This window comes from Manacus vitellinus, unplaced genomic scaffold, assembly GCF_001715985.3.
Source record: "Manacus vitellinus isolate BGI_N305 unplaced genomic scaffold, ASM171598v3 scaffold_18_pilon, whole genome shotgun sequence".
Taxonomy (NCBI): Eukaryota; Metazoa; Chordata; class Aves; order Passeriformes; family Pipridae; genus Manacus; species Manacus vitellinus.
In genome coordinates this window covers 9514481-9536361 of record NW_021939324.1, presented here as the reverse complement: position 1 = coordinate 9536361, position 21881 = coordinate 9514481, and the positions used below count along the sequence as shown (strand labels likewise).

Genomic DNA, 21881 nt, shown 5'->3' with positions numbered 1-21881 from the left:
CCATATACCGCTTCTCCGTCCGCCGCCGGCCGCAGAGCTGCGGCAGCTGTGCCGCAGTAGCGGCAGCCCCTTTCTTCCCTTCCTCCGTCCTCTTTCCCTACCTCCCGCTCGCTCCTGTCGCGGCCCCTACCGCCAGCGCACCAGCTCCGCCCGGCGCTCCGGCTGCTCCCGGCCCTGCCGCTGCCTCCGCGGCCCGCCGAGCCGGCACAAGCCACGCTCCCGTCCCATGCGCGGCGCTGCGGCCGCCCAGGGACCTCCGCGCTCGCCCGGGAGCCGCCGCTGTAAGTGGTGCCGCCCGAGCGAGTGCAAGCGCAGGGGAGGCGGGTGGGCAGCGCGGCGCTGCGGGAGGGGGCAGAACGACGGCGTGCCTCGGAGCCGGCGCTGCCGCTGCGCTGCCGGCCGTGCTGCTCTCGGCTGGAGCCGGGCTGCCCTGCCGGCCTCTGGCAGAGCCGGAGCCCGGCCCTCCTCCGCCCCAACCGGAACGCCAGGCACCATCGCTCCGTCCGCAGGCAGCGGGGCACTGGGCAGCCGGTGGGTGGGCATCCGCGGGAGTTGCTGGTATGCGGCTGCCCTCGGAAAGTGTCGGGTCCTGTTGAGAAGGCTGGTAGCCTCCCCGGTGGGCTCCAGCTTCCTGCTTGGGTCCCCAGGAGATCCGGAGCATCCCTCAGCGGGCGTGAGGCAGGACAAGGGAATTAGCGAGCGCCTCGCTGTTCCCTGAGCTGACTGCGGCGCTGCTCTCCCTGCGCCGGCACAGAAACTTTTGCACGTGGTTATTGCTCTATAAAGGCAACTAAATGCGTTTTAACTTCTCGTACTGATTATTTTTTTTATCAGATTGGGAAGAAACCCTGCAAGTTTCTTTTCAGAGACGGAGTGGTTTAGGCGTTCTTATGGAGCGAACTGGGGGGAATTTAGATTTGCCTTTCTTTGTCTGCATGTGGTGAGCTGTAGTGCATTCCTAGCAGAAGCAGCGTGTTCTGCTTTCTGTCTCGCTGCAGGTTCTAGGAAGCCACTGAGTTTGAAGACTTTCGGCAGGTCACGATTTGGCTCTGCAAAACTGATAGTATCGGTGAAGATTTAGCAATTGAAAGCGGTGTTCGTTACATCGATGGGATGATTAGCAGATTTCCTCTCTTTCAGCAGTTTCACTGATTCTAAAGAAAAACCGCTATGTAACTGTAGGGTTATATTAAAATGAGCCTGCATCAGGGAGGTGTCAGTAATTTGAAAATAGTTAATTTTTCATTTGATTTAGGCTGCGACCTGCGTCCTGTAGAGCTGTTAAGTAGGACAAGGAGCTTGTTGTTTAGTCTTAAAGTAGTGTTTACTACTGGGCTGCTGTGACAAGTAGCCTGTTGAAGTGTAATTATAAATCAAAGTCTCGGTTCAACCTCTGTTCCTAGATAAAAATCTATATCTGTAATTTCCTGACCACTTCTTGTCTTTTACATACAAATATTATTATTTCTAAGGAAAAAAGTGCCTGAAGGGAATTGACTCATATTATTCGAGATGAACATTTGCTCACAAGGTAAATTACCTCTGCTGAAGTATTTGAGGCTTGCATAATTTCCAACACAAAACAGAGAAATTGGAGATGTCATTTATACGTTTTAATGTTCTTCTAAGATTCTGGACTGAGCTAATTGCCAGAAACTGCAAAAGGACATTTACAGAAACACTACCTGTTAGTGAATGATGATAATCGCTTGTAAGGGCGTTTTTTTGACTAGTCCGTGTGTGAACTCATATCAGCACCACAGTGGAGGAAAAAGATATATATATAGATATGTATCTTTGTTCTGTTTGGGGAAATATGTTAGCTTATCTTACATGTGAATTGGAATACTTTGAATTCCTCCGAATAGATGACATTGTGATGATAAAGGCAGTCTTACAGAACAGTTCAAGACCAGCATGTATGAAATCTGCAAGTGCTTCTCACTGAGAGACCAAGTCTTCTTGGTTTTAGTGGGGTGAAATACTGAGTGCCTTATTCAGCAGCTATTAGAGAGTGGTTCATATATATATTTTTAAATTATTTTTTTACAGCAGTATTTGTTTCTATGGTCGTGGGTGGGCTTGGGTAGCACACAGTGATCTGTTTCCCTGTGTGCATATGGTCTGTAGAACTCTGGGGTGGTGGTTTTTTTATGTTTACCTCTTTTTTGTTGTGGTTATGGGCTCATTCTGAATGGTGCTTAACAAGTGGTGCTCACAGGAGTACACAGCCTGGTGAAAGAACTGAATGCCTATATTTGCTGCTTCTGATGTGAACTTTACCTGCCCTATTTCTGAACCCTGTGTGCATGATGAAAGAAAGTTTTCAGTATACTCTGAATTCCCCCAATATGTGGGGGAAAGAAGACGACCTGTGTTTTCACTGAGATGCTGACATGCCTAGACTGTGGTGTCTGCACATTCACTTAATTGGAATGGAGCGTGGGGGGCAATGAGCATCTTCAGATCCTGGTTTCTCTGTTGTCCCTGATCAGTGGGGTGTTTAGCTCCCATCCTGCTCCCTGGTGAGGAAACCTTGCAGGAGTAGGTCCTCAGTGTGAGGAAAACCCATCCAGGGAGATCCAGTGAATGCTTTACATTGCATCATAATAGCATTTAAAAGAGTAAAGTGCCTGGAAAAGTTTCAAAAAGTTGACATTAAAAGGTTCACCTTCCTATCTGTGTCTTCAAAGTGTTTGTATACTAGTATTTCAGGCCATGACCCTTTCTGTAATCCTTCAGTGCCAGCAGATTTTAACCGGTATATAGTCAGTATCATATTTTTGGCTATAGACTAAGTGGGTAATATTAGTCTGAGATTGGTGCTCAGGATCCTTGAATGCCATCTAAGTATTTTGAATTTTTTTTACCAGACAATACAATTACATTAAAGGTAATTTAATTTTCCTAGTAAAAGGGTTTGTTTTATGAAGATATACCACCTGCCTTGGGTTGTTCTGTGCTTAGTGTTAGTGCATTTGATAGGTTCGTCTAGGGAGCATTGGTAAAATGCCTTTCTAGACTTTTGCATGGTAGAATAAGACAGATACTCTGCCTTGTGGCTCTGATGTGTAGAATTCCTTTCTGTTATGGAGGATTTTGGATTGCTCACTCTTGCTTGTTCTTTTCAATCCCAGTTAAGTTTCATCAGACAAATTGTGTTTCAGATTAAAGGAGGTGGGCTATTGTAGTTTTACAGTAAGGCATATCTTTATTCCTTAATTTATGTTGGTTTTAGGGGCTTTTTTTTTTTTTTTTTTGCTGTAACTGAAGGAAAAGGTGTATCACAAACTTGCTGTTCAATATGACGAATCAATTATTCTGCACATTAGCAGAGATAGCAAGGAGGATGGTATGGGCTATGCTACAGTTAATCTGCAGGTGTTATATGTTCCATATACACAGATTGCTTGTTCTGAAACGGAGTCTGCTGCCCAAATTAATCATATGTGGGTTTGATTTTTATTGATGTTTCTAGTCATATGAATCTAGAAAAATATATGTATTAAAAATGCTATTTTCAACTCTTGTAAAGCTCTTGTATCATCTAAAAGCATGAAATGTTGGAATGGAATTTTACTATTTTGTGCTGCTTAAAGATGCTCAGGAATATAAAAATGTCGGTGTGAGAGCAAAGTATATCCACATTAAAAACCTTCACGAGTGGCCCCAGGTCATGCTATGACTTTGGGCATTGTGTGCTTTCCAGGTAGACTTTTGCCCAGTTCTTTATTTGAAGGTGCAGTAAAAGGGGCATGTAAATATAATAGTAATTAGTTGAGTTTGGTTCTTGTCTCTATTTGAGCTTTTTCTACAACTTGAAGAGAGAGGTGAGATTATTACAGTAGTGGTCACAGCCACAGCTTGCACTTTGACTCTGTATGCTTCATCTCCTATTATTTGTATTGTGACTTTTTGGCCACTAGCTTTACATTGCTGCCAGTATTCCTCCCTTTGGCTTGATTTTTAGTTAAATCTGGAAACTTGCTGCCGTAATCATACACAGACCTGCATATCGTGACAGGTAACAGTAATGTTCACCTCTAAACAGGAACTGAACAGCATTGTGTTTGTTACAAATAGAGCAGGGTAGGATATGTTTTCTGTTTTATGCCTCCTCCAAACCTCAGAATGAACTAATGGCTTGTGTGCTGAGTACCTGACTCTCCAGGTGGTTTCGGAGGCAGCGTCTCAGTGACTTCAGCTGGTAGTCAAAACACGTTTTTCTGCTGACTCTGCCTATGAATATGCTGTATCACTATAGCAGGCAGCCACTGGCAGAGTTCAAGATGGAATATGTAAAATTTACTTGTCATATTTTTTTATGATTATGCAAGTCTAAATTTATGATTGATACTAGGTTTTTCTTTTAGAGTTGGGTTGATTTTTTTTTTTTTCCATTCTGTGCTGTTGCATGTGGAATCATTATACCAAAGGGAAGCTTCCTAATGGGATTAGTAGGTTTTTGTTCCCTTTGCAGCTTTTGACATTCCTTAGGTATTCTGTCTGGTAGCTCTTCCTGCTATGATTCAGTACAGGAGAATGTTGCAAGCATGTGCATGTGTATGTATGTAATGAATCAGCTGGTCTAGGTTGGGGAAGGGTGAGAAAATCGGTCCTGGTTCCTTTTCTTTCTCTGACTTGCTTGCTATGAAAGTTGGAGATCAGGTTTCCCAAGATAAACCTGCTCTTAGGCAACAAATTTAGACTATGTCGTTTATGAATCTCATCTTACAAAAAAATAAACACATGCCAAAGGTAGATGTAATTCTCTGTCCACTCAGCTATGAATTAAGGCTTTTTCTCCCCCATCTTATAGTGAATAATAGATACACTCTTTGATATGTAAAAGTAATGATGAATTTAACACTTATTTATCTTATGGTTTTTTCCTTTCTTTGTAGGTCTGAAAGAAAATGTCAGTCAGCATGCATGAAAATCGCAAGTCTAGGGCCAGTACTGGCTCCATAAACATATACTTGTTCCACAAGTCATCCTATGCCGATAGTGTCCTTACTCACCTGAACCTTTTGCGCCAGCAGCGTCTCTTTACAGATGTACTTCTCCATGCTGGGAACAGATCATTCCCCTGCCACAGAGCAGTTCTAGCTGCTTGTAGCCGCTATTTTGAAGCAATGTTCAGCGGAGGACTGAAAGAGAGCCAGGACAGTGAAGTCAACTTTCATAATTCTATTCACCCGGAAGTCTTGGAGCTTCTTCTGGACTATGCATATTCCTCCAGGGTTATCATCAATGAGGAGAATGCAGAGTCACTGCTGGAGGCTGGTGACATGCTGGAGTTTCAGGACATTCGGGATGCTTGTGCAGAATTTCTGGAGAAAAACCTTCACCCCACCAACTGTCTTGGTATGCTGCTGCTGTCGGATGCTCACCAGTGTACCAAGCTGTATGAGCTCTCTTGGAGGATGTGCCTTAGCAACTTCCAGAGTATCAGTAAAAGTGAAGACTTCCTCCAACTGCCAAAAGATATGGTAGTGCAGCTCCTTTCCAGTGAAGAATTAGAAACTGAAGACGAAAGACTGGTATATGAATCAGCTATCAACTGGGTCAACTATGACCTGAGTAAGCGTCACTGTTACCTGCCGGAGCTATTGCAGACAGTGAGACTGGCCCTCTTGCCAGCCATATACCTTATGGAGAATGTGGCCATGGAAGAACTTATCACCAAGCAACGGAAAAGCAAGGAGATTGTAGAAGAATCAATAAGATGCAAGTTAAAGATCTTACAGAATGATGGAGTGGTCACTAGCTTGTGTGCCAGACCCCGTAAAACAGGCCATTCACTTTTTCTTTTGGGTGGCCAAACCTTTATGTGTGACAAGCTGTATCTAGTGGATCAAAAGGCAAAGGAGATCATTCCAAAGGCTGACATACCAAGTCCACGGAAAGAGTTCAGTGCTTGTGCCATAGGCTGCAAAGTGTATATCACTGGGGGACGAGGATCAGAAAATGGAGTCTCCAAAGATGTGTGGGTGTATGACACCCTTCATGAGGAGTGGTCAAAGGCTGCTCCCATGCTGGTAGCTAGGTTTGGGCATGGCTCTGCTGAACTTAAGCACTGTTTGTATGTAGTAGGAGGACACACTGCAGCAACTGGTTGCCTTCCAGCTTCCCCTTCAGTATCCTTAAAGCAAGTAGAGCAATATGACCCTGTGACCAACAAATGGACCATGGTTGCCCCACTGCGAGAGGGAGTAAGCAATGCAGCTGTAGTCAGTGCAAAGCTGAAGCTGTTTGCTTTTGGAGGTACCAGCGTTAGCCATGACAAGTTGCCCAAAGTTCAGTGCTATGATCAGTGTGAAAACAGATGGACAGTACCAGCCACCTGCCCCCAGCCCTGGCGCTACACAGCTGCAGCTGTTCTGGGTAACCAAATTTTTATAATGGGTGGAGATACTGAATTCTCTGCATGCTCTGCTTACAAATTCAACAGTGAGGCATACCAATGGACTAAGGTGGGAGATGTGACAGCTAAGCGAATGAGCTGCCATGCAGTGGCATCTGGAAACAAATTGTATGTGGTTGGAGGCTACTTTGGCATTCAGAGGTGCAAAACATTGGACTGCTACGATCCCACATTAGATGTATGGAACAGCATAACAACTGTGCCCTATTCACTAATTCCCACGGCATTTGTCAGCACATGGAAGCACCTCCCCTCCTAATTGTGTATATGTTGCAATTACAGATTATCAGGTAAGAAATAGCACTTTTGAATTTCACTGTAATAATGCTTTTCACAATGTTTTTCAGCAGCAGCTCAGAGAAAAGGTGGGTATGTTCAATCCCATTTTACAGCTGGAGCAACTAAGACATGTACATTCGTGGGCCATTGTAAGCCAGGCACCATGTCTGTGACAAAGCCAGATGCTGAAAGTAGTTTGCCACATATCTTGCACACACTTTTTTTACGAGGCCTTTTCCTGCATGATTTAGATGTAAAAGACTGAGCAAAAATAACATTTTCAACTTGTGGGGAAATGCAGATAATCTTTTGGAAACTGACTTTTGCTGTGCTTTTAGATGCTGAATGCATGCTAAACAAAGTTTCAGTACTTTTTTTCCTCATGACAGGGGCTAAGTCACTCTGTACCTACCAACAGTACCCCAAAAAGATACTGTAAATACTAATCTGAAGCCTGATAGTGAATTCACTTAAATTTCCAGACAGACAGGCTTTGGGGAAAGTTGCTGTTTTATGAGGTGTTTTACAGGCAGTTCAGGCCTAATATTCCATCTCACCTGGGCAGCATGGTTGCATCTGCATGGACTAAGGTTGCAATTGTTCCATTGTTATCCTTTAAAATAGAGATTTTTTTCAAAATACTTATGGTCATATATGTTGAACTAGATATAGTGTCAGGAAGACTTATAATTAATGCTGGCTGAAATAATTACCAGTCTATAGTGCACGCTGTTCCCAAACAATTTAATTATACATAATGGGCCAAGCTCTTACCAGATGCAACTTCAGCATTGTATCTTCTCACAAGCAAGTCTGAATTTGGTCTTACTTGGTTGGTTGTTATGCATTTCTTATTTTTAGGAGGAGGGGAGAAAAATTTCAGATTTTAATTTGTGTATTTTGCAACAAATCTGGCAGACTCCCATTTGTGTTGTGTTGCTTTTATCCCTTGCTTTTCCACCGAGGCTTTAGTACAAAATCAGTTACCACCAGTCAAACAAATATAGTGTGTGCTTGATCCTAAATAATCAATGCCCCGTGAATGGTAATTTTATTTTGGATTTGAACGGTGTATATTGTACTGATGAAGGCAGGCATGTTAGAAGGAAGAGGCAAATAAATACAGTTACAGTAATTGAACAAGCTGCGCATATGCCTCTGTTTTACCTAAAAAGTCTTTAAAGCAGTATAGATAGAAGTATATACCAAGAAATGTAGGGTAGTCATGAAATTGCTTTCTCTATGGTACACTGAAGATTCATCTTGTAGTTGTGTTTCAGTTGACTGGGAGCTTTGACTGAGTAAAGGATACAAGGTTGGGGCCATGCAAAGCAGCAGCTCAGCTTGGAAATCTAGGGCTGTGTTGTGCCACCAGATGCTTTTGTCTCAAGTCGTTATTTGTCTTGAAAACACTACCCTCTCTTCTCTCCTCTCCAGTACTTGCTTTGTTTTTCCCAGACTTCTCTTGGGAAAGCAGGGCAAACCCTTGAGACTTAACCAGGTCCTGGGTGCTGGCAGTAATTGCTCCCTGACAGCCAGCAAATGGGAGCCCTGATTTCTATGTGGCAGCTTCCTCCCTAGCTGGGAATAATGTCTGGATGTCTTCAGTTACTTTGTATTATTACTGATTTTATGCAGTTCTCAGTGTTATCAGAGCAGCAGTATTGAATGCGTGGACTCAGGTCTGTGCCAAGAAAAATATTGACTTACTCTTCTGAGACTGACTTAATTGTTCTGGAGTTTACAGTACATGAGAGGGAGTGTTTTATTTTGAAAAAGAGTTCTTAGGATATAATGGTGCAAAAAGCTTTCCTTTACTCTGCAGTACCTTGTTAAAAGCCATTATTTTAGCTTCACTAACACACAAGATAACTGCCTTAACTAGCACAGGAGATAACTGTCCGAATGTAGCCAATGACTGAAATCTCTCCAATGCTGTGTGCTCATCCACCAAGTAGGTTGTTTTTTTTCCTGCTGACTCCTGCTGCTTTGTCAGTGGGTGGGAGGGACAAAAAGGAAATTACTACTGATTACTCTCTGTTTTCGTGGTGCTGTGTGGCCCCAATCTGACAGCTTTTAGGAAGACTTCAGTGTACTTTGTCTAGTTCCTCAATCTTGGGAGTTTTGAGTAGTTTTTTTTTTTCCCTCTGTTTTGAAATTGTTTATAATATTTTAAAGTTCATTTTAGGACAAGGAACAGTGTTTTGACTTCGGTATTGATAGTCTGTTTCAGTGGGAAGAGTTGCATGCTATGCTGAAGAATTTCTAGAAAAGACTAATCAGTGCTAAGTGTGGAGACCTTTTTTAGATGTAAAAAATAACCCACAGTTGCAAAAACGCTGGATGCTCTGGGCTGTTATGTAGGCTGTGTTATTTCCTGTGAGTGTGCTCTGTTGTTCTTAGACATCAGAGCCTGAGAGAGATGTGGTGTGTTCAAAGGATCTGTGAGTGCACTGGAGCTCATTTCCATTGTAATGAGGTAGGATTTGCCCCCTAAAATTCTAGCAGTGCTGTCAGAAATTACTGTGATGTACTGATGATGGTTTAGAAGCTGGCATTTCAATACAACTTCACAGTGAAAAAGCAAAGCACAGTCTCAGCATCCAAAGGCTGAATTTCTCATTGAATAATCAAGTTTATAAAGTACTCTAGGATCGGCTTATTGATGCATGGTGCATTGCTATGTAAAAAGAAATGAGGCAGAATTCTGCTCTAATGAATAGTAGATACATTTTAAGTAAGGGAATTGTATGGCCCTTTCTATGTTGTGAATAAATTCAGTTCAGAATTTGTTAAGGTGAATGGAGGTATTGGGGTGAGACATCTTCACCTTCCCTTCTGCTTTACTCCAACCAGGTTTGTTTTGGCCCAGAGATAGAAAAAAACCTGTTTGCACTACATACTCATGTGGATATTGTAGAAGAGAAGTTTGAAAACATTATGTTTGCTTAAAACAAATCCAGAAACTTTTAAGATTTTGGGAGAACATAAAAATGTTGGAGTGTGTAGAATGCGGAGCCCATTTCGTATTGAACTGTATTTAGCCAGTTTGATTTAGGTTTCAAATGTCTGAATTTATACCCAAAGAATAAAACAGTCTTCCTGGGGTCAATAGAATGGTTTGCAGAGTAAGGCTAGTAGAATAATAAAGTCTGAATCTGACCCTAAAGAATTATGTTCTTGACCAGTAGTGGGTATTGCAAAGGAACATTGAGGTTGGGGGTGGGCAGGGAAGCCCATCAACTGGATTGTATCCTAAGCCTCACTTTTAGATTTTCTTTGACATGTAACAAAAACTTTGTTTTACATTGTTGGAGCAAAACCCTTTAAGTAATTTCTCTCTTCTTTCCCCCCACCTCTTCCCATGCTTTTAGTTTGCTTCTTTATTTGGAGAAGAAAACTGGAACCTCAGATCTGGAGAAGTGGTTTTCATGAAGAATCATTTGGCATCTCTTGCATTTGAAGAAAATCCTCTGCACCTTGTAAAGTATACAACCTAGACATGAAGGAATGGGAGAAAAAACCCACCTGTCTTCAGTGCTTCAACACATGGTTTAAATATGAATGGACAAACCTGTGCTCTGGTCCTTGTGTTAGTAATTGTGGATTAATGCCAATATTAATCAGTCCTTCAAAGGCAAAAAAGAAGAGACAGAACATCTCTGAGCTGTGCATCGCGCAGCACTCAATTTCCACGGACTCCACTGTTTTTATGTGAAATTTGAAATGGTCATCACCTCTCCTTGTGGTGGTTTGAAGTGCCAGCTGCAGGGGAAGCAGGACAGGTCTGAAACAGCGTGATGCTGCTGTGAATGAAGATATAGCAGTATTGCTGCTGAACTCTGCTGACTGGAGAGTGCTTGTCTGTGGGCAGTGCCTACAGCATCTTCTAGACCCTGTGTTGCATTGTCCTGTGTGCAGTAAGTGACCTGCTTTGTAAGGAACAGTCCAATGGTGAAATGTTTTTGCAACAGTGGGGAACAAAAGTTACATCCCTCCGATACTCCTTGTTCTCGTTCCTCCTTGTATTTATGAGTAGTTCAAACTGTCCTATTCCTATTATGTTACTTGTAGATATAGTTATTTATTGTTCAGTGCTTGCATGCTGAAACAATGCCTGCAATTGTCTTCATGTTGCAAGGGCTTGTGTGAATTGTATGTTTTGCACATATTGTGATTGCTGACTTGCGCTACTGCACGAAGGAAGAAAACTGTTGGGTAACAGTTGGAGGTGGGAGGAAGGAGTGGCTTCCCAGTTGGAAATGGAAGGATTAAAAGACAGGATCTTGAATTACGCATGTACTAAGGGAAGAAGCCATGGAAGTCACTTTCTCAGGCCACCAGCTCCCCAGGTTGCATGTGGTGTGTCTTGTAGATGGTGTCCTTGCAACATTTCATTTGTTGGTCATGCCTTTCAATTTCTAATCTGGGAATAGCCAAAGTCTCTTGCAACTCTCTCTTTGTGCAGCTTCCCGATTGCAACGCAAATACTGTGGAAGAGTTTCTGGATACCATGCCCAGATGAAGTCATTGTCCAAACTTATTTATTTATTTATTGGGTTGGAGAAGAGTTACCTACAATATAGTCACATTGTCCTGAAGGAGTGGAGAATGGTGATTCAAGAATAAAAACAAAAAAACCCTCAAGATAGGTTAGTGATGAAGTCTTAAAAAAAAGAAGAAAGAGCAGCAATTTTGCACTGACTGAATTGCCTCATCCATCTGGATTTCAGATGATCATCTGAGTGGCCAGATGTCAAAGACGCAAGTGCTCTAGAAAAATTCTTATGGGGATAGAAGATGAATTTCAAACCTCTTAATCTTAAAAAAAAAAAAAAAAAGGCCCTCAAACTCTGCTGCTTTTTATTTTCCTTATCCTGGTGTGTCATTAGTCACTTAGTTGCTCAGAAGTGTCAGATGCAATCCTGAGAAACCAAACTCTGATTTTTAAATAAAATTGTTTCTTATCATTCTGGTCTTTAGACAGAGATGAAGCTACTCTTTTTCTTTGGAACTTCAGAAGCTTGTGTTTCACAGGCACTTACTTTGCCAGATCCTCTAATGAAGCATGTATTGTATTGTGTTTTTTTTCTTGAATGTTTTTGAAGCCTAACTTAACTGGCACATTCAGTAACATGGTTGGTGTGTGCTGTGGTATAAGTAAACAACTGCATGCGTGCATGCAAAACAAAAATAGTCACACTGGTGATGCTTGCCTTTCTCTCTGTGACAGTGATGTTGCTGTGTTTGTGAAAGCTTTGTCATCTGAAAGTGTTTACATTGGTCACTGGAAGTTTCTCTGTGTTGCCTTGCATTTGATTTGCTGTTTGGAGTAGACTTATGTTTCAGAAATAAAGTATTGGAGTTCTGTGAATGCTGACAGAACATTGATTAGTTAGTGAAGGCATTAGCAGATTTTTAAAAAGGTGAGGTCCAGCTAGATGTGATAAAATTCTAGTTCTGCTGGTTAGACTGATTCCTTGAGATGATAGATTAAAAAAGTGTTTAAACCCGCAACCTCTCCACCCCCCTTAGATGGCCTTTGAGCAATAGGAAAACATCTTAGATAGGGTAGGATTCCTTTCTATATCCCTGTACTTGCACAGGTTGCCATGTTGAAGCAAACAGCCTTGAATTTTTGTTGCCTTTCATCTTGTGGATCACTGTCAGGAGTGCGTAGGGAGCCATAAAATCAGACTTCCTGTGCTTTGCATGTCCTCTCCCCAGGCACTAGCAGCTACATGAGGTACAAGGAAGTAAAGAACCAGGTCCCCAGGGGCCTCCTTGTTTGAATAAGGGCATATAGCTTTGAGACCTGTATTCTCTGTCAAGCTGATTAGAGTCCAGAGGTGAAGCTGCCCTTCATCTATCTATTTAGCTTATGAAATGTGTTTTGTAGTGCCATGGAACTTCCAAAAGTGGGATGAATTTTCTGCAGCTGTTTCCAAAGTTGTGGTCTGCTTTCAAGTCCTCAATTAATTCCTGTGTGTAGGCTGAAGGAAGCTGAAGTCAGGGTGGGCCTCCTGCTCTGCGGGGAATACACTAGGCTCTTGCTCTTTGAATTGATGTGGGAATCCTGGCTAACTGCTTGACCATTCCAGTCCTGTAAAACACCACACACTTGGAAGCAAATGCAGGTCACAGGGGAGTGCACACAAAACCCCTGGCATAAGATGGGAAGGTTCCTCTTATTTTGCAGGCTGGTTACTATAGAAACATTTAACAAAGGACAGCCTTCCTCTTCTGGTATAATTATGCAGCCCCTTTTCTATACGTCTGACACTTGTTGGAATAAGAGTAATTAGAACAGAATAATGTTCCCATTCCTGGCCATTGAAGATGTGGTTCATGTGCTAAAAGAAAACCGTGCAAGTGAAGAAATAAAATTGTCTATGTTGTTTGCTACTACATCTTAAGATTTTGTACAACTCACGTTTTTTTCACAATGTGAAACTGAAGGTCAATAAATTATTAGAGATTTCCTCTCCATAGAATGTTTATTTCAAGTGTCGTCTCTTTCTCCCCTCCTTTCTCACCCCTAAATGCTCTGAATCCCTTATAATGTCCTTTTTATGTCCTCTTAAGAAAAGCACATCGACAACATGCAATTAAATGGTTTGGTTTAAGCTTCTGCTTCAGTTGTGCTTTCCTTCCCTTTGTTCTGTCCTGCTGCTGTTACTATGATCTTTATCTCAAAGTTCAGCAGTTAAAACTCTGAGAGCCTCAAAACGTTTAAGAACAGGAAATGCAAGTTTGTTGGTGCTTGCAGTACAGTTTAGTTAGTACCTGATACCACTTGGAAGCCGAATTAGGCATCTTGAATCCTTCCTAATTATTCTTAAGGTAGAAAATGCTGGCTGTGTATAAGACATTCCAGTTGTTCTGTATAATGCACACATACAGCCAAGCTCTTTGAACTTTTCATCTTATGTTTTTATGCAGGGTGGTGGGGCTTTTTTTTTGTGTGTGTGTGTGTTTTTGTTTTGTTTGTTTTTACTCCTACTGATTTTCTACATTGAATTAGCACATATCTGACCTTAAAGCATTGCTGAACATGTTGTCCAGATATAAAATAACGTCATGCAGGGGCATTTATGCAGACATCCTGGAGGTTCAGTTCTGCTCCGATCTGCTAAGTACTGACCTACTGTCCTGCCTAGAAGAGGAGTTTCCTCAAGTGTGCATCTGTTGCTTTGGGGCAAAGGAACAGGGCCTTTCTTCCTTGCTTGTGTTGTTTCTCTACCTACCAACTCATCCCATTGCCTATACAGCTCTGAAAGAGGAAGTAAAGGAGAAAGGGGTGTCCACAGGTCATAGCACAGTGATCTGAGGATGCTGATGCTTCGGTTGCCATTACCAGCCTGTACAACATGACTTGTGTAATGGAGCACCTGAATTCCTGACCCTGGAAATGACATTGTAGTACTTGTTTAACAGAGAGAGAAACGCAAGGTGGTAGCAGGAAATAGTTCTTTCTACAAGAATTAAATTTTCTGACATCTTCTAATCTTGAATCTAATCTATTAAAATTCCTTCAGCTGCCCCCTGAAAATCACAGGTTTCTTTATGGTGTTTATTTGCCCAAAGGAATTGGGGCAGTAAGTGACTTTCAGGCCTTGGCACTGCTTGGATGACTTGTATTTGAGATGTTTGCCACCAGTTTTGTCTGGGAGGGAGGGGCACTTAGAGAATCTCTAAATATGAAGAATTATGGAAGAAATCAGCCTTCCCCTGTGGGAAGGTTAAATCAGTTTCTTTGCTTATTACAAGCTCTCTTCTAGACAGTAACCTGGGTTGGATTTTTGATTTGGATTTCACCAGGGCATGGGATGCTTACAGCAGCACTAGGCATGAACAAACTGCTCCAGAGTGACTCACTGGTGTCATTTTAGGGCACTGGGTTACTTTTTCTATCTGGTGATGGATTCAAACACCTTTGCTTGGAAGTCTTTGAAGTCTTCTCATACTGAAGGCCTGATATTTATGGTAAGAATATAAAAAGGATAAGTACAATTAGATTTAAAACAACTGATAATCTGAAAAATGCATCTGCAAGGCATTGGCTCTATTCATGGTAAGTATAAAAACTAAATACTTTGAATGATTAGAAAGGAATCAGTTCATTAAGCACTGAGTATGGCTTCATCAAGCATACTGGGGTGATCAGTCTTGACCTAGGAATGTCTCAAAGGGTCTGTCTATGCTAGTAAATTGAACATGCCCAGAAACAGTCTCTGGCAGGGAGGCCAGCTGGCATGAAACAACCCTGGTCTCTTTGAGCAGCCCCTTGTCATGACAAGACAGGGTGGATGCATGCAAGCTGCTTGGGGTGGCTTCTGGAGTGCTCTGGCCCTTGAATTCTGCCCGGGAACACTCCAGAGGAGCTCAAGTTTGCATGGGCCAAAACCATGTTAGGGCTGCTCAAATGATTTAGCAGAACTGACAGTCTATTCTGTGCCTGGGAACACTCCTGAGTGCAGTTTGATATATTTGCCATTGTTCCAGCTGGGACATACAAGTGTTTAGGTCCTTGTGTTTAGGTCCTTGATAACTTGATAACTTGATAACCTTGATAACTTGATAACTTGATAACCTTGTGTTTAGGTCCTTGATAACTGGGGGGATGTTGTCTGACCCAGCATCAATCACCTAAATACTGTTGAAGATGGAGGAAGAAATGCTGTCTCTGAGTAACCTGGACATTGGTAAGTGGGAAAGATGGGTCCCGAAGAGGTGGAGTCATACTGCTGCTTCCGATGCAATGCCATGAAGCTTTGGAAGTGTGGAGAGAAAAGGGCAGGAGTGTCCACAGTTAAGTGAACAATGTTTGGTGTGCCTGAAGACAGGAGGTGGCAGCGTCCTGTGGGCTTTGCAGCAGCTGCATGGTGTCTTCTGGTTTCAAAAAAAGAAGACGGAGTAGGGCTCTGTCAGAGACACAGCACAAGTATGCACATGGGAATGCTTATGTGTGCTCATGACCCTGGTCGGCAAACACTGAATGAGACAAGTCACTTTTGTTATAAAGGATCACTAGACCCTAGCTTTACCAGCATGGCCTCACTTTTGGCCCTTACACATCTTTCACGTGCATAATTTACTCTGTTCCACAGCATGAAAGGCTGTGATGAAACGGTAATCTGGTCTATCATCTGCATGTGTGTATGCTCATAAACCATACAGAAACATAAATATCATAGGAAAATTGTGTTTATTCAAATTTTTACATTTATGTGTATGTGTGGCATGAGGCCAAGTACAAACTCCCTTGGTGGTAACACACGCACATAAACAACGGGACCATCTGTCCTCTATGTGACTTTAATTACAGTCTGTGAATTTTAAAGTGTCACTATTTGTTAGAAACTGTACATTGAAATATAAGAATTGCCCTTAAAACAAAAAACTGTACATAAGGTGTGAATTAAAATGAGTGGTTAAATATATTAAAAATCTCTTTTGTAATCATGTGTAGGCAATGCTGGCCTGACATTACTCTGACAGTCTCAGGAAACCAAACTAGACAATGTGTCCTTTTCTTGTGTGTGTGTGTCTAGTTACCCTAGAAACCATAATCTTTATCTCTGAAGCAATGGGAAGCTGTGAAGCAGGCAAAACCACAGGAGTTTCTGCCAGGACCCCTCCTAATCCTTCTCTTATGTTATCAGACATTTAGTAAATTACTTAACGCTTGGTATTAGATGAAGTTCAGTAGATATTTTGTAATCACTCTGGAATTTGTGGGTCATAGTCTGTGCTCTGATTCAGAGGTAAAGTTTATGGTTGACTGTGTTACTTAATTGCAATTATATAGTTATATGAGCCAGAGTCACAAATACAAACTAAGACTTTACAAACCTGCAGCTCTTTCCAGGAGATTTCAACATGCCTTGTCACATTTCATCCCAACAATGGGTTCATTACGGAGCAAAAATATTTAGTCCCAGCCTCAAGCTAGGAAGCTGGGACATGGGGGATTTGTTGAAGGATGCAACAGGAGTCCCAGCAGAGCCTTCTCAGGTCTCCCAACACTTTCTCCTGGAGGCACTGCTCACACTGCCAGTCAACAAGATGTCAGGCTGCTTTGTGAGACTGGCTGTGAAACCTTGTTGTCTCATTCATTTTGTTAATTGGCTTGAGAATGGGTTAAACTATTTACAGAGATATTGTCTCCCTAGACTAACAGAACTAGGTCTAAAAGATGTGGGAAGGACTTGCCTAAGGTAAACACAAGGAAATTGGCTTTTTACATAGCAGTGAGGGACAATAAGTATTTAGGCAATTGGTTACTCTTTAGCTAAAGAGTGCTGATAGGAAGCAGACAGATTTAGGGAACTGCTGGTAGCGGAGTATTTACACAGATTCAAAATGCTTTCCTGCTCCTTGGCATCCCTCCCATTATGGAGAGGTACTGAACAAAGGAAAGATGCATATTGGATTTTTTATCTTACAGGCAAAAGGCTTTCTTTTCCACTCCAAGAACAGAAACATCTTGTCTTACAAATACTGGGAAGAGTTTTAAAGCCTGGGGATCTCTATAAAGGGGCTGGCTGGAGTGACCTGGCTTGAGGTTTGGGAAGCAGCTGTCTGAGAGGAGATCAATGGGTTGGTGGAGGTGTTCCTGGGTACACAGGATAGTGGTCCAGCTTTCACTTTCATGCCAACGTATCCCTTACTTTCCCTCAGCCCATCTTTGCTCCTGCTGTCCATATCTGCCTAGGCCTGTTGCCCCAGCCCTTACAGTTAGAAGGGGAGCAGTGAATCTTTCAGAGTTAGGAAGAAAGAAAGTGAAAAACTTTTAAAGGCATTTGCTTACCAATTGCTGCGGAATATGGTCCAGGAGCTATATACCATGGCCTGATAATCCTGCAGAGTATATGCCTTTGTCCTGCACTACCTATACAGATGAGCTTTAGCCCCTTCTCACACAAGTTGTGGCTATTAGCTGATTGCAACCCTGAGTGGCACACTCCTGTGTTTATCTCTTTCTGGTTAACTTGGCAAAACCCTGGAAAATACTCATGTCATAAGGTAAGACTTGATGTGTTGTGTTAGCTAGGGCTTTGTTAACTGTGAAAGGGTTAGTCATCAATGCTGACATATGTGCTCTTCTGAGACAGCCTCTGTATGTCCTCTTCTAGCAGAAACATGCTTTTCATCTTTGATCCTGCAAATGGCATTCTTGAACAGCTGGGTGCATGCAGATGGTGTCACAAGGGACAGCCTTGCCTTGTTTGTGGGTGTCCCAACACCCTTCCTGTTACCGGGGGTATTTTATGTCTGGATTTATTGGCTACTCTGCATTTTCAGCAAATCAATTCGAGATTGTAGAAATAGATCCCTTCTCCCTGCCTCCCACCCAAGTGAAAATACTATCTCTTTGGTCACAGAGTAGGGAAGTCTGTCTTTCCTCACCTGATGTTTTTTCAGATTTTTCTGCCAGTCTTCTTGTGATGGACATTGGGTTTTCTTGATTTTCTATACAAAAGTGGAACTTTTTTTTCAAAGCAAAATGACTTGGCAATGGCCAGGAAACCCACCTGCTTGTGTCCTGGCTACAGCACTGCAATGAGCTGGGCACTGTGGGATGAAGGGAAATCTGCTTGGCTTAAAAGCAGCTACTTGTGGGAGATGCTCTGGTCATGTGCAGGGATGGAGGCATTAATAACACAAATGGTGAGTTTGGCACCTCGAGAAACATAGGAGCTTTTTTCCAGTTGGAGCAGACCTAATGCAAAGTCTCCAAGGCTGGAGAAAGAGTTTCCTCAGAAGCCAGAGGAGATTTTGTGGGATTTCTTTAGTGCCCACAGTTACTGGATTTGGTCAAGGCTGCAAGAAGAAACTAAATGTTTTTCTATCTCACAGTCTTCCTCCAAGAAAACACGGTATTTGTGGCCAAACAACTCTGCTGAAAGGAAGCAATTTCATGATGGAGCACTGCAGAGTACTGAAATAAAGGGCCAAAATTGTAACTTTTACTGAAGCCATCAAAAGTATTGGTTCATGGACAAACAGAGTTTACTTTCTCTTAAGGATGCTTGAACAACACGATAGGCAGAAATCAACTAAGATGACTTGAAAATCCTAATACCACACATATAAACAATACAACTTTAATAGTTTTAAATTGTCATTGTTAGAATTTATTTAGCATTCTTTTCTCATTATGCTGTATTAGTTTCTCTGTAGGATAAAAAGAAGAAATGTAAGTGTTCACTGAGTTTTCCACTGTCTAAACGGTAATGTTGGCATTTTAAAAAAAATGTATAAAATACTTTCCAGCAAGTTGCAAAGAACTGTATTGGCAGAGAGGGAAATGACATTTCTTTTTTATTCTCTGCAAAAATAGGAAGAGACTAGCTACTTAGTGATCTTGACAGCCCAGTCTGAGGATTCATAATGCTTGTGAAGAATTAGATGCAAAAATCTTAAATTTATATCTTTCTGTTCTTATGGCCACGAGAACTAGTGATCCACCCATCCTCTGGGGCTGTTAAACACCAGCAGCACCTCTGATGGAGACATGCTCAACGAATGTGCTTTTAGCACTGAGTATATCTAGGGATCAGGTGCGTGGACCAGGGCTACAATCAGGCTAGGAGAGACAGTTGTTACTCTACCTCAGCATCCTGCATCGATTAATCACCTTATAAAATGTGTCACAGCAGTTGCAAGAAACCCTGCAGCAGGCATGTGTGGCATAACTAACCTACCTGAGGAGTTTCTCTTTGCTTTCCTGGATATGAGAGGGTTTCCTTGAGTTCTGCCTTTCCCAGACTAGTCTGTGACCAGCCTCAGACTATGTGTGCCTCAGCCATGGCTCAGGGAAATGCTCTGCCTCCACCTCATTTTTCACCTGAGCCTGCAGCAAGAGACAGATGATCTCAACCCATGACCTGCATGCATGCAGGACCTGGGAAATGGTGCATATAATAATTTATTGGTATGAAGAGCTGAAAACGACTGCCTATCCAGCCTGTTCAAGCATCACACAGTCACCATATCTCAGATGGGCTGAGATTGGAAGGGGCCTTTGGAGATGGTGCAGTTCAACCTCTGCCCTGGCTTCCAGCACGGTCAGCCACAGTGGGTTGGTCAGGGCCATGTCCAGTCAGGGTTGAGTATCTCCAAGTATGGAGATGTTATAACCTTTCTGGACAACCTGTGCCAGTGTTTTACCACCTTTACAGTAAAACATTTTTGCTTATGTGGAATTTGTTATTTATCAGTTTGTGCCTGTTGCCTCTTGTGCTGTCACTGGGCCCTGCTCTGGAGTCTGAATACGTCTCCACGCTTTCCCATCAGGTCATTGTCTGCATATCTTCAATTTAGCTTTGATTTAAAAATAGACAAATGTTTCTTTTTTTTAAATTATCTGCTGAAATGGCATTATAGTAGAAGGGAGGTTTTAGTGCAGTTTACAATCCACGTGTATGATTCACATAAGCTAGTAGAGGCTGGCTCTGACCCATATAACCAAGATTTGGTACTAAATTAAGAATAATGTATTATCATATACCTACTGAATTTAGAGTCTCCCGTGGAACAGGCAGTATCTATCAAATTACAGAGTCCATGTTGGACTTAATGATCTTAGAGGTCTTTTCAAACCTTAATGTTTCTATAATACTTTCACGAGGACTTTTACTTTAGGAACCCTGAATATATTGGCCATATACATACACGAGCTTCAGAAATACAGTCTGCTGCTCCACCATGTAATATGTGCTTTCATAATACATTAAAGTAAGGATCAGTCTTTTTATAATAAGGCAAACACCTAAAAATCAGTGTTATTTTATAGACAGACTACATCTTTCCAACAGACAAGGTAGGTTGTCTCTGGGGCAGGTGGTTGACTGGCAAACACATTAAAATATGTGAGGTTTGGCAAGAAAATATTTCCTGTTCTTATCCAGTAAGTGACACTTTGTGCCAGTAGCTAAGATCTTGATTCTGAATCTTTTTGGTAATGTAATGCTTACAAAGAAATTAGTAGGAAATGGGTTCATGAAATGGAGCAGGAGCTGTTATGTAGACCTCTAGCCAGCAAAGTGCAAATCTTGCTAATAGTGCATTCTTTTGGCACTTTTAGGCAGGGAAGGTGTTGCTGAAAATTCTAAAATGACATATGAGAGGTTTTTAGGAGGCATATGTTTGCGAGTGAGTAGTGTATTGTGTTGGACACAGAGAGTAGAAGACATGGTTTGTTCACCACTCAGTGTATAGAGATGAAATGCAAATCATCAAGACAGGCATCAGCCCTTATGAAAATAATTATTTCAGGCCTCAACCTTCCTGTTGTGTTTCAGATGTCCATACCTCTGCTTTGGGCTCACTTTCAAAAAATCACATGCACATTGTTGTGCAGCTGGACGGTGAAAACAATGGTGCTCTTGAGATTTCTAAGATCAAAAGACTGTTTTTATTTGACTTGATAGTTGTAGCCAAATACCTTATATTTCTGTAAGGATCTGAAAGAAGAAAGTACTGCTCAACCTCCACATGTTATTACCTAAATCATCATACCAAAGCTGTAAAAAGAATCTGCTGTGAAGGCAAGACAGACTAGCAAATGGTTAACTGCTGGTGTACTGGTAAATTAAAAAAGGTATTAGTTAACCTGCGTTATAGATCAGAAAGAGAGAATTAGTTGCTTATGTTTTGTCTTGACACTTCCAACACTACTCCTGAAAAAAAAAAAAGGGTGGAGGTTGCCTTGACTGTGGCCATTGTTCACAAACATTCTCTCAAACAGGTCTATGTGGGCAAGAAGATCTTCAAAACAGGGAGAATTTTCTAGTGAATTTCTTGAGAATTCAACCCTCAGATTTATCTTTCTTTCCCTTTTCTATGCATTGCAGCTACAACTTTGTTTTTGTCCCCCCTCCAGTTTACAAAATAATTATTTTCAATCAAAAGTTGAATGTTATCTCTTCAAGATATTCACTATTCAAGAAAATGCTTAAAATAGAGCTTCACTTTTTTGTCTTTGAATTAAAAAACTGTGATCATAGTTATATAGGCCTTAACTACAAAAGGATTCATGAGCTGTAGAGAGTTGCTATGTCTATCTGGTCAGTGTACATTCAATACTGCTTTCCTCTGATCAAACACAACCTCTCTGCAGCCTTCCCAATAGGGTGCCTTTTGTTAAAAAAGCCCTGCTAGAAGTGTT

The 21881-nt window shown here is 41.9% G+C and overlaps 1 protein-coding gene across 1 annotated transcript; it reads left to right on the top strand.

Moving 5' to 3' along the window:
- The first annotated feature begins 194 nt into the window (after window positions 1-194).
- Window positions 195-13200, top strand: ENC1 (ectodermal-neural cortex 1). The gene is made up of 3 exons (XM_018070492.2): window positions 195-281; window positions 4905-6717; window positions 10081-13200. The coding sequence occupies exon 2, from the start codon at window positions 4917-4919 to the stop codon at window positions 6684-6686; it is 1770 nt and encodes a 589-aa protein (XP_017925981.1). The 5' UTR covers window positions 195-281; window positions 4905-4916; the 3' UTR covers window positions 6687-6717; window positions 10081-13200.
- The last annotated feature ends 8681 nt before the right edge of the window (window positions 13201-21881 follow it).